Here is a 12,973-nt window from a genome sequence, read left to right as displayed (position 1 = left end):
CCATATAGGGCTGAAGTGTCCTTCTGGTGGCAATGGGGAGGAACCGTCCCGTACAGAACCAGACTCCTCCGACCCAAATAAAAATGGACCAATTCACCACGTTGGACCGGGACCTGGGAGGCGAACAGTCTAGCGCGCCGGGCGCCGCTGGGGGAGATCTCTCCACTATTCTTCAGGCGATAAGCACATCACAGGCCTCAGTTGAAAACAAGATCGGCGAGGTGAGGGTGGACGTGGCTCTAATCTGACAGGATCTGCGCAATGCCACTGCGCGCATCACAGAGACTGAATCTCATCTCCACGCTGGAAGATGACCTCAACAAATCAAGACCCAGGTGGCCCGCCTACAGACCCAGACCTCGGAGCTCCACCGCAGGACTGAGGATGCCGAAAATAGATCGAGAAGAAACGACCTGCGCTGCCTGGGATTTCCCGAGGGAGTGGAGCAAGGTCATGCCGCCACATTTGTAGAAACATGGGTGCCCTCCTGGATGGCCAAGGATGCCTTGTCGCCCTGGTTCACCGTTGAACGAGCGCACTGCTCCTTGGCGCCTAAACCTCCGCCTGGCGCCCCTTTCCGACCCATAATCCCGAGGGTCCTTAACTTTCGGGACAGAGATGCCATTCTCGGAGCGGCCAGGGCACAGGGGCCACTACATTATCAGGATATCAGGATTATGGTATTCCCTGACTATACAAAGGAGGTGCAGGCCCAACGTCGGACCTATGACGAGGTCTGACAGAAACTCCACAACATGGTTCTCAGTTACGATCGCCTCTTCCCGGCTCGGCTCAAGGTTATCTTTCAACACAAGACCCTTTTCTTTAATAACCCTCAGGCGGCTTGGACCTGGCTCAGGGAGGAGAGGCCCCTCCTGTCCCGGCAGGCTCCTTCCCCCCACTCAGTGGGGCGCCCAGCAGCCACACCCGGCCCTCCCTAAATCCCGCTGGCATCTGACGAGGTCCCGCACAAAGGCCGACCGTCGGGGGGAGACATCCTGCTCTCTGGGGGCAATGCCCCAACGCACCCCCTCTCGAGCCCTAGTTCGGGGTTCCAACATTCCCAGCCCGACCACCTCACTGATTGACTTGAGTGACCGCCCGGGTCCCTCGAACAATTTGCGACACGCCATTTCTGACTCTGGCCTGTCTAAGAGCCCGATGATCAGAGGAACCAGAGAATCCGAGGTCCCCTGAACGATAACACACAAGAGAGCTTGTTCACGGCCTTCGGGGGCTCCCGGAGGGTGATGGTCTTCGAACCCCTCATGAAGGGTGGGATCCACTCTCTTCGAAATCAGCGGTTCCAAGAACTACTCCCTCCTTCACTCCCCGGACTCCATTTGCATTCCTTGTTGTTTACTTGCCCAACGTGAAGTTGCAGCTGTTTACGATTCTCTTATCCGACCACATGGAGTGGGGTCCATCTCTGCCACAATCATGTTCCGCTAATCGTTTTCGGTTAGCGGCCAATCTTATTGTTGTTTAACTTGCTTTCTTTTTCAGGGCGACAGATGCTTCATGTTCAGAAGTGTAGGGTGGGGGGAGTTACGGGGTACGGTGGGTGGGGGGGAGACCATTGTCTCCAGTTCGTTTGTTGTTTTTAGCCGCCCACGGGCCGCTGTTCTCTGTTCCTTTTGGTAGCCACACATGCATACACGCCACTGGCAACGACACAAGACTCACCTTGTCCCACACCTCCTGCCCGGAAGCCCCGGCTAAAGGAATAAGTTCACACCAGGACCTGTCACTGCCTGCGCTTGCACCTCCTCTTCCCTATATTACTCACCACGACGGCGTCCACCCTAACTAGGCCCCTCCACGTTCTTTCGTGGAATGTCAACGGCCTACTGGACCGTATAAAACACACTGCTGTCCTTCGAAGCGCCCACCGGTACGCACCAGATATCCTTCTCCTGCAGGAAACGCACTTGACGGCATCCACCCTAACTAGCCTCCTCCTCATTCTTTCGTGGAATGTCAACGGCCTACTGGACCGTATAAAACGCACTGCTGTCCTTCGAAGCGCCCACTGGTACGCACCAGATATCCTTTTCCTGCAGGAAACGCACTTTCTGGGCTCACAATGTAATTTCCCTGCCCAATATGGGTTCGACAGGGTCTGGCATTCTGGGTTCACGAGGGGCTCATACTCATGGACATCTCTATTCTACACTCACTAACTCCATTCTCACCCTCTGCGGGAAAACAATCTAACAATGTAGTCGATGCCCATGCGCACGATCACCGAAAGGAGGTGTTACTCTACCATTTGACTGGAAAGACTGATTCGAAGAAAAACAACTTGCAAACATCTGTACCCAACACTAGATAGCAGGAGTATGCAAAGCATGGGAATCTACAGCTCTTCATGCCTAGAACAGATGCTTACTGGGTAGGTATCCTTACTGTACTAACTATATTCCAATAGATTTCAGTCTGTACAGCTAGAGTTACTTGTGTAGTGAATGGTGCTTAATGCACCCCACTGGTGCATCCAAAGATTTCAGATTGATGTAATAAGATATGTACTGCAATGTTTGAGCAGCTTTCTTTACTGTCCATTAACACTCCTACCCTTTTTCATAGTGACTTGGATATGCCTTTTGCAAAATGGACGAAGGAGCAGGTGTGCAACTGGTTACGGGACCAGGGTTTAGGCATGTATATAAATAACGGAAAGCAGTGGATTGTGTCTGGCCAAACGTTACTCCATGCATCCCAGCAGGATTTGGAGAAGGTGAGAATATTTAAGTAGATTTTTTAAATTGGTATTTAATTGTTGTTTAGGTTGTGGAGTGTGACCAGCAAAACTATAACAATATATCGAAGGTCTAACGTTTTAAAGTTCTGAGTGAATTAAACGTCCATTTCTCAAACAATTAACATTTGTGAATGTTCTTTTGGAATTTCGATTTCATTGTTGATGTGCAATATTTGTAAAGGATCCTGTTTTGAAAAGGCGACAATTTGCAATCACCTTTTTTGCTTTAGACAAAGCACAAGTATAATGTATTTTAACAAAAATGAAAGCTTCATGTCAGTCTGCATACTGATCCAGTTGACTCCCAAGAAACCTTAGAGTTAAATGGGCAGCTTTGTGTACATTTTATAAAGTATAGACCTGCATTGCAAACTGTCCAGAGTAGGAGAGACTCACAATTTTAACATTGTGCTCAAGTAAGAAAGTGGCCCTCGTTAATAAAGGAGATTATTTGGCCTAGATGAAATGAGTTGGTGTTCATGGTTCTGCTGTCTTCACAGCGATGCCACAAGCAAAAAAGTAGTGCCATTGATGGGGCCCCTTTTGGCAGTGTTTTTATATAAGACTTTTATTGAATGACTGTGTAATCCAACCAACCCTTGGCGGTTTATCCCAGTCTTGCTTCAAGGGCATTACTGGTGCAGTGTGAATATGCACGTGTCAATGTTAAAACCATTCCTTAGCTATTGGGATCCCCCTAGCACACCCTTCCCCCCCCCTTCAAATTTCTCCTAATTGAACAACCTATACACACTATGTCCACAAAAGATTTATTTAAATAGTTATTCTTTGTACTGTACAAATTCAGAAGTGTATAACTTGAAGGAAAATTGGAGGTATGACAGCAAAAATGCGTAGTGGAACTGTGATAATCAGGGTTGTTTGAGGTGTTCTATGTGAATTTAACATGGTTTTCAAGATAGCAGCCACACTCATCAGTGATCATCCATACTTATTTATTTAAAAGTTTTAAATAGTGCTGCCACGACCCGAGGGTATCCGAGCGCTTTACATCAGTATTAGTTTACATCAAAATGAGTATAGTCAAATCAAGTAAGTCAGTGGTTCCGCACAGCGGATGAGAAATAACTGGGGTCCAGGGAGAGCAGCGGGTGGAGATTGTCTCGTTGGGCGATTGATGATCCACTAGTTGAGATGTCGGTTGAGTAGGAGATCCTGTAACTGTTTCTTGAAGCATAAGAAGGGAAGATTGGTCTTGATATGTATTGGTAAGAAAATCCAGATTTTTGGGACATTGCTTAAAAAGGAGCAAGCCAAAGGTTTTTTTTGTGGGCTTTGGTCGGCATGAGGTGTATGGTGTTTGATTTTCTGAGGTTTCTAGTCTGTCCTGCCCTTTTGAGCTTAGATGCAAAGTAGGTTGGTTTTCCAGTGTGCAGGGCTTTGTGGGTGAGACGAGCTAGTCTGAAACCGCAGCAAACTTCAGTTGGGAACCATTTTAGTTCTTTCTGGTCCGGCGAGATGTGATCATATTTTTTATTCCTGTGGCATTCTGGTTGCTGCGTTGAGAGTGGTTCTGATGGGCGCAAGGTGGAATTTGGCAGTGCCTGTGAGGGTGGCATTCCCGTAGTCCGATCTGGAGAGCACCAGCACTTGTGTCAGATTAGAGATCTTCTTGCGGTATGTAGGGTTTTATTTTGTTCAGATGTTTCAGGTTGTAGAAGGCACTCATCACACTATTCTTCATATGATCTTTTATGTCAGTTTAAAGACCAGAGTGATCCCTAGAGATTTGATGGAGTCGGCAAGTGATACAGTGCAGCATCGGGCGGCTGCTCTGTCTTTGATACGAGTAGAATTTTTGTCTTATCTTGGTTGAGTTTTAGGTGGTTGTGAAATAGCCAGTGTTTGACTTCTTTGAGAGTGGCATTTAATTGGTAGATGTCTTCCAGCAAGGAGATTTCCATGTATAGTTGGGTGTCATCTGTTTATAAATGTAAGGGGATTTTTGCTTGGTTGAGGATGGCAGTGAGAGGTTCCATGTAGAGATGTTGAATAGTGTTGCGAGGAGGACGAAGCCTTGAGGGGCCCCCTTGGTTATTGCTGTTGTGTCAGAGGTCTGATTGTCTATTATTATTATGTGAACGCTGTTATGTAGATAGAATGCAAACCAACGTAGGACCACCCCGTCCGCACCAATTCATTTTTGGAGGAAATCCAATAGATGCTTGTGGTTGACCGTGTTGAAGGCCGCCAATAGGTTTAGGAGAATGAGTAAACAGCATTGTTCTGTATCCAGGGACTTGTGGAAGTCATGTATTATGTCATAAAATTTCTGAAGCCTAATTGTTGAGAATCCAGTAGATTGTTGTTTCCGATGTGTCGGTCAACTTTCGTGAGAACACATCTCTCCAGAGTTTTGGCTAGGAAGGCGCAATTGGAAACTGATCTATAGTTATTGAGGTTGTGCGGGTTTGCTCCAAGGGAAGCCTACCCTCAGAATCTGGTGTTGTTGGACCCTGGTTAGAAATCAAGTTTCTTTGCACAAAATTATGCGAATTTCACGCTATCAGTGCTAACAAGACACGTCCACCTGGCCTCGCATGGCAGCTTATTTAAGTCCAGCTAAAGCACATCCGCGCAGCTCACATGGACTGAAGCTGGGTTATTGACCTGCCTGCAAAAGCATTTTATTTACTTGTACAGCACATTGTCTGCTCTGAGAGGTGCCTGCCTCCTGCTACATGGGCGCCATTATGGAAAGGGTTCCTTTCTAATACTTTTATTGCTTTCATGCGTTTCTTATTGCACCCTTTTAAGTTTGTTTAGATTTACTTTACCAGTACGACTCTGGAAATCGTGAAGCCTGTTCTCAGATTCTGGAGTTTCTGGATCCTGTTTAGAAAGCTTGTATCTTTTTTCCAAACTTATTTGAATTACGAGCTATCAGTTCTAACAGGACACGCCCACCTGGCCTCGCATGGGAGGTCATTTCAATCCAGCTAAATCGCGTCCACGCATTTCACGCGGATGGAAGCAGGATTATTGATGCCAAAAGCAAGCCGTCCGCACCCGTCCACACTCAGCCCAAGCCCCCCTGCATCTCCAGTGATCAAGACAATGCCGATTAGAAGGTATTCCGGGGCAGAGTTACATGCCTTAAACAGCAGAAGTAAGAACTTAGCCTGCATATACCTAAACTTTTATACATCATCGAATCAGTCACAAATAACCTGCCACAAGTGTAAGGCCAGCCTAACCATGATCATGTTCACAGGAATCTGATAGATACTACTAGCTGCAGATTCCTTAACATAGAATTTTCCGCAGGCGTGAGACTGGATCCGGCAAACTTTTTTAACACAGCATCCCTGCGCGCCGGGGGGACGGCATCACGTGACTTCGCCCAGGCGTTGTCCGCGTACGTGACGTCAGCGAGGTCACATAAGTCCCACCCCTGTGTGATTACCTCAGTGTTTTCCTTTTCGCGTGCAACGCGGAACCGGTCTCTGTTTGGTCCCTTTTTTCTATCCTTCTGATATCTTTTGGTGGAACAGGGTGCGAATGCCTTCGGGCTTTAAGACTTGCATGTCGGGTGGGTCCCTTATGTCGGCGACGGACCCTCACCTCATTTGCATATGGTGTTTAAAGACAGCGCGAAAGCCTGCCCGATATGTACGATTCCCAAAACAGAGAACGAACACTGCTGTGGAGATAGAACGCCCGAGAGATGCAATACGCCTACAGTAAATAAAAAGAAAGAGCTGAAACAACTCCGATAAGAGCTGACAGCTAAGATGAAGGCCTCTCCCTCCCCCAAAGAAAACACAGGAGATAGGGTAGCAAGAAAAGAGTATCTCACTTCAGCTACAGAGACGACTGAAAAAATGTCCTACAACAATCCAAAACAGCCCTGATGAAGATCTTGATGAACAAAAGTGTGCTGGCCCCACAGCTGCAAGGTCGAAACGCGTCGGCACAATCCAGTGGTCTAGAAAGATTTATTTAACAAGAAGCTGCTGTTTAGTTTCAGCTGGAGAAGTTGGAACAAGATAAATCCATCTCCAAAAAAAACAGTAAAATCGTTTCAGACCACCCGTATAGGACCACAAGAAAGACAGGTGTACAGGACTAAGATTGCATGTGGTCTTGACACATCAGACATTAGTAGGACAAACAACTTGTAGGGACTCAAATTGTGTTAATATTTAGAATAGCACTAAATATCTCTTTTTTTTAGGAAGCGATAAAATGAAAGTATAATTTTCAAGTATTGTCAATTGTTTGTATGTATTCATGTGTATTGTAGTACGGTTATTGAAACATGAGAGCACTGTCAAGCAGTTATGTTTTTTGTATTAATGTAAATACCTTTTGAGAAAATTGAAAATCGTGTTATGTACAAGGTGAAAGGAATACTTGAATGTGAAAATCATAAACAGCAAAAATAATCAAATAAGTACAGAGTCAATAAAAGGGACTTCTATGAGAAAATTTAGTGTGATCCATGGTGTCAGAGGTAGCTTGTTTTGTTAAAATCAAAGGAATCCCGGCACCACTGATTGTGAAGCATGCCAACAGAGCGCCGGATGAAACTACTCTTGGCGTGTCTCTCAAGATCGGCTTCATCCCCTCGTTCAGCCTCAGCTGAAGGTTTCACAAGCGGCTGCCATTGTCTGCGTCCTCATCCCTCTCCCAAGTCGCACGAGCGATGCTCCCCGGTGGGTAATTGTGGCACCTTGTCCCCGGGGGCTGGTGTTTGGCCTGCCATGTCGTGGGCTCTCCGCAGGTGATGCGACCCGCATGTCGTCGTCCTATCCACCGTTTCCCGGTGAGGGGGCATCAAGGGCCCAGATGGAGACATATGCGGCAGCTTTGCAGGCCTCGCTGGCATCTACTCCTCCTTCCCCTCCTGGGACGTCTGCAGATCCCTTGCATTGCACGGGGCTCTCCACTGCATCGCCGGTGGCTCCGGCGCCCACTGGCTCGACTCGAGGCTTGGAGGATGTGGTGCTGTTAAGGTGCGCCCCTTCGGGGGTCCCTCTTTCGGCCACTGCGCCTCTGTCTCGCCACAAACTCCAGCGGGAGTCCCTGTGGTGTCGCTGGAGGTCGCCGGGGCTCGGGTCGCATCCCAGAGCCCCGCTCGGCCCTCTGGACAGCCGGCGGCCTTGTCCACAGCTGAGCTGATGCCGGTATGGCGCCGGTGCCTGCTGGCCCGGGTGGCGCCACAGGGGTTGGTCGACCCCCCCTCGTCCTGCTCTGGGTCGAGGCTGGACGGGGATCCCTCGTCCCCATCTGGGCTCCTCTCGTCCCTCCACACAGGCGGGTGCCTCGTCGGAGGTCTCGTCGGAGGTTGAATCGGCCTTGGCGGCGCCGCATGGGTTGGCGGACCGCCTCCGTCACATTCTGGACCAAGGCTGACGAAGGGCTTCTTGTCACTCCCCTGGTCCCTCTCGCCCCTCCACGCAGGCGGCTGCCTCGTCGGAGACGTTCCGGCGCCGCCCTTGGAGAAGCCCTGTCCGGCGTCTCATTCGGCGCCGGATGGTGATTATGTCCTGCCTCAGGCTGCGGACTCTACGGCGCCGGACAGGCGTCGAGTCGCAGATTCGCCTTTGGACGCGCCCTCTTTTCCGGAGGTTGGGTGCCTGCTGGTGTAATCCTCCCCGGAGACAGGCCGCCGCGTGGTGACCTTTTCACTGTGTCATCAAAGGGCGGCTCCCCGCCATTCTTGAGACCGCGGTGTTCGCCGGAGGAGCGACAGGTCCCCCACTCTTAGGTTGCTCCTTCTCCTTCCAGGTCTGGCCCTTGCCCGCCTTGCTTGGCTTCGGGGATCGCCGCCTTAGTTTACAGCCGTCGCCCACGGAGGAGCTGCTTTCTCCACCGTGGGGCCCTATGGAGGCGGGTGCGGCCTTCGCTCACGCAGTGTCCACGGCTGTGGGTATTCTGCGCATGGGTGACACTGTGGCTCATTTCCCGGGAGACCATCTTTTGGAGGTTCTCCACCAGGGCACTGGTGGGAGGGAGCTATTGCTTCTATTTGAGGGTTTGCTCCTTTCTTCCCTGATGGGGACTTGGGGGTGCCCCGCCACGGGGATACGGTGCCCCAACACCTCCTGCACCAGCACCTTCCAGCACCACGTGTCCCCGACGTGTCTTTCTCTCCACCCCTCTGCCTCCAGTCCACTCTTGAGGGCTGCTTTTCCCTCCCTGCCACCACTGTTGTGTCCATCGTCCCAGGAGGCCCGCTGGCTGAACTCTTGAGGGCGCAACATGTTCGCCTCGACCAGCGCTGCTATGCGGGCCCTTAACACCTCTTGTGTGTTGGCTAGGGCCACCTCTTCTTTGTGGGACACAGCTGTGTCCTTGGGATCCGCCGCTTCACAGTAGACTGTTCAGGTTGACTTCCGGCATAATGTGTTAAATAGCTGGTAGCTAGCAGCTTTCATTATCCAATCCGTGCTGGACATCTCGGAGGTGCTTGGCCGTGCCATGGCTTCCTCGGTCACCCTCTGTCGCCATGCTTGGCTTCGGGACAGTATGTTCTATGAAAATGTTTGGGAGCCGCTGGTTGATCTTCCATTCAATGATACTCTGTTATTACATGCCCCAGCAGACTCCGCCATCCAGAGGTTCTTGGCAGGGCTCCGTCCTCCTCCTCCTTCTTCCCCCCCCCCCCTTCTTTACTGACTGCTGAGCTGATCTGGTGGGAGGGAGCTATTGCTTCTATTTGAGGGTTTGCTCCTTTCTTCCCTGATGGGGACTTGGGGGTGCCCCGCCACGGGGATACGGTGCCCCAACACCTCCTGCACCAGCACCTTCCAGCACCACGTGTCCCCGACGTGTCTTTCTCTCCACCCCTCTGCCTCCAGTCCACTCTTGAGGGCTGCTTTTCCCTCCCTGCCACCACTGTTGTGACCATCGTCCCAGGAGGCCCGCTGGCTGAACTCTTGAGGGCGCAACATGTTCGCCTCGACCAGCGCTGCTATGCGGGCCCTTAACACCTCTTGTGTGCTGGCTAGGGCCACCTCTTCTTTGTGGGACTCAGCTGTGTCCTTGGGATTTGCAGGCGCCAAGAACGCAATTAGAGAAAGAGCTATAATGGCTTAGAAAGAAAGCCTGTCCTTATGTAAGGCATTGGTTTTTTTAAAATTCTTTTTATTGATATATAACAAATGAAACAAAATCAACAAATGCATTGGGGTAGATCGACGTTATTTCTGCAGTGCTCGAAGCAGAGGAAGTCTCGCAAACAGATTATGATACACAGAATGGTATAGAACATAGAATCAAGGGGAACCCTGAGTATCCGAATCAGACCGTCTGGCTGGGGGAGCGCAAATGTCGCCACGGTAAGCATTCCACAGCCCCCAAACTTTTATCCACTTTTCAGGGCAGCCTCTCGCAACATACACTGCACGCTCCCAGAACATACACCAGTCCAGATCCTGGGCCCATTTAGTGTGCTGCGGTGGTTGGGTTGCTCACCAAAGCTGTGCTATATTACGCTTCGCAATCATGCAGGCCAGTGTAACCCATTGCTTTAGGTATTGATTAAGATCCTTGGGTTCCCAGATATTCAAGAGACACCTGCGCGCTTCCAATCTCACCTCACAGCCCAGGACCTCGTTCAGTGTGTCGTGAGTGGCACGCCAATAATTCTGAACACTACCACAGTGCCACACTATGTGCAAAAGCGTCGCAACCTCTCCACAGCCTCTCTTGCATTCGCCATTCGTACTCCATCCCATCCTCACCAGACCCGGACCGTGACATACGATCTATGTAAGATCTTTAATTGCACCAGACGCAACCTCATCTCTATCGCTACTACTCTAGGAGAGGACACAGCTTCAATCCAACCCTCATCGTCTATCTCCAATCCATCAGCAACCCACGCAACCCTGAGTGACCCCAACGGGTCTTCCATGTGATTAATAAACTTTCGATAGATCAATTAAATGGTTTTCTCTGGTATGTGCCCATCCAATACACGGTCCTCAAGAGGGGAGGCCTCGGGGAGGGCTTCCTCCGGTAGCACATGGGAGAGGAGTTCATGCCTGACCTGCAAATAACGAAACCGCTCATTGTTATGAAGGTTATGCCTCTGCTGGAGCGCTTCGAAGGACAACATTTCCCCTTTCCCCCAGACATCTTTAATCTGACCGATACCAATCAACTCCCACTTGTCAAAGCCCCTGGTGGTCCACAGATTGCCCAATTTGGCGGAGCTAAAGAGAGGGGTCGCGAGAGACAATCTCCCTTCCCATCCCAAACTCCTGTTAGCCGCATGACAGACCTTCGCCGCATGTGAGGTGGGGCCCGCGAGCGAAAACCGTCCTGGACGATTATACAGGGCCCAAGGAAATCTCCCCCAGGCGATTGACTACGATGCATAGAGTATCCAGGGTCTCCAGGCAAACCATAAACTATATGGTTAATGGCAGCCAACTGGGAGGCCCAATAATATTTCTTCAGATCAGGAAGCCCGATACCTCCGTCATACCAGGCCAGGGTGAGTTTAGGATAAGCGATACGGGGTCTACCATCCCATAGAAGTTGTCTCTGAAGTGCCTCTTTCTCCTTAAAATATTTAGCGGGAACAGGGTCCATAGCGTTTTGGAGAGCATATAGGAACCAAAGAAGTGCCAACATTTTAAACAATACTGCCCTACCCAGGAGAGACAGAGGCAATGCCCTCCAGCGCTGAATATCAGTGCGCAATCTTGCCAGCGGAGGCAACAAGTTCTCCACATATCTCGTCTTGGCATCCAAGGCAATATAAATTCCCAAATACACAAAGCCCGTGGTAGTAATTTGAAGGGGGTATGTCTGTGGAATCACCGGCGGGTCTCCCGACAATACTAACATTACAGACTTCGCCCAGTTAATAGCAAAGCCCGAGAACTCACCAAACACTCTGAGAATGTCGAGAAAGACAAGCAAAGAGGATCTAGGTGAAGTAAGATAAAGAAGCACATCAGCATAAAGCAAGATTTTTTTCTTCCCAATCCGGGGACCACCGCAGCCCACGCACAGACCTATCCCATCTGCCCCAAGCCGCCAATGGCTCCAGCGCCAACCAAACAGAAGGGGCGACAGAGGACATCCCTGCCGTGTCCCCCTCTCCAAAGCAAAATCACAGGATTGACAGTTGTTCACGACAACGCGAGCCAATGGGGCAGTATATAGCAGGCGCACCCATCCAATAAACTCAGGCCCAAAACCCAGCTTCTACAACACAGCGAATAGGTATGACCATTCGACCCGGTCAAAAGCCATGGTGGCGTCCAGGGACACCAACACGGCTGGTTGCGACAAATCTCGGGCCCTACCCAGTACTCCGTGTAAACGCCGAAGGTTCAACGCAGTGTTGCGGCGTGGCATAAAACCCGACTGGTCCGGGTGTACCAAAGTGGAGATCACTTTTACCAACCTGATCACCAGTACTTTGGCCAAGATCTTGGGTTCCGCGTTAATCAAAGAGATGGGCCTATAGGAAGAGGGGGAGGGTCGGGGCTTACCTGGCTTGTGAATAACAACTATATTTGCGGTCCACTGATCATAGGGGAGGTTACCAAGTTCAAGAATTTGTATAGCGCACTACTCACCCAGACGGTCTCAAGGCGCTTGAGGGGGGGGTAGGTACATTACTTATCGAATAGCCAGGTTTTTAACTGCTTTCTGAAGGAGAGGTGGTTCTGTGTAAGGCGGAGGTGAGTGGGGAGAGAATTCCAGGTTTTGGCCGCTAAGTAGGAGAAGGATCTTCCTCCCATGGTGGACCTATGGATGCGCGGGATTGCGGCGAGGGCTTGATTGGATGATCGTAGTTGTCAGTTGGGTGTGTAGAAGGACAGTCGCGTGTTGAGGCATTCAGGTCCTAGGTCGTAGAGGGCCTTGTGTGCGTGGGTAAGGAGCCGGAAAGTTATTCTTTTGTTGACGGGAAGCCAATGGAGGTCTTTCAGGTGGCCGGAGATGTGAGCTTGACGAGGGATGTCCAGTATGAGTCTGGCGGAGGCGTTTTGGATGGGTTGGAGTTTTTTCTGCAGTTTGGCTGTGGTTCCGGCGTAGAGGGTATTTCCATAATCCAGTCGGCTAGTGACCAGTGCGTGGGTGACTGTCTTTCTTTGTTCGGTGGGGATCCAACGGAAGATTTTTTTGAGCATGCGTAGTATGTTGAAGCATGAAGATGAGACGGCGTTGACTTGTTTGTCATCGAGAGGGAGGAGTCTAGGATGAAGCCCAGGTTACGTG

General features: G+C 50.3%; 1 protein-coding gene across 30 annotated transcripts in view; it reads left to right on the top strand.

Annotated features, from left to right (window-relative positions):
• The window catches only part of PPFIBP1 (PPFIB scaffold protein 1), a 1,004,279-nt gene that overhangs the window by 645,939 nt on the left and 345,367 nt on the right, over positions 1–12,973 (top strand). For all 30 annotated transcript variants that reach the window (XM_086920149.1, XM_086920163.1, XM_086920158.1 and 27 more), the window contains one exon: positions 2,590–2,740. In XM_086920149.1, coding sequence (XP_086776275.1) covers positions 2,590–2,740 — 151 coding nt within the window. The remainder of the gene's footprint in view (positions 1–2,589; positions 2,741–12,973) is intronic.

This window comes from Lissotriton vulgaris, chromosome 1_1, assembly GCF_964263255.1.
Source record: "Lissotriton vulgaris chromosome 1_1, aLisVul1.2, whole genome shotgun sequence".
NCBI classification, from domain to species: domain Eukaryota; kingdom Metazoa; phylum Chordata; class Amphibia; order Caudata; family Salamandridae; genus Lissotriton; species Lissotriton vulgaris.
Note: the sequence above shows the minus strand (reverse complement) of the source record. Positions and strands in the feature narration are given on the sequence as shown.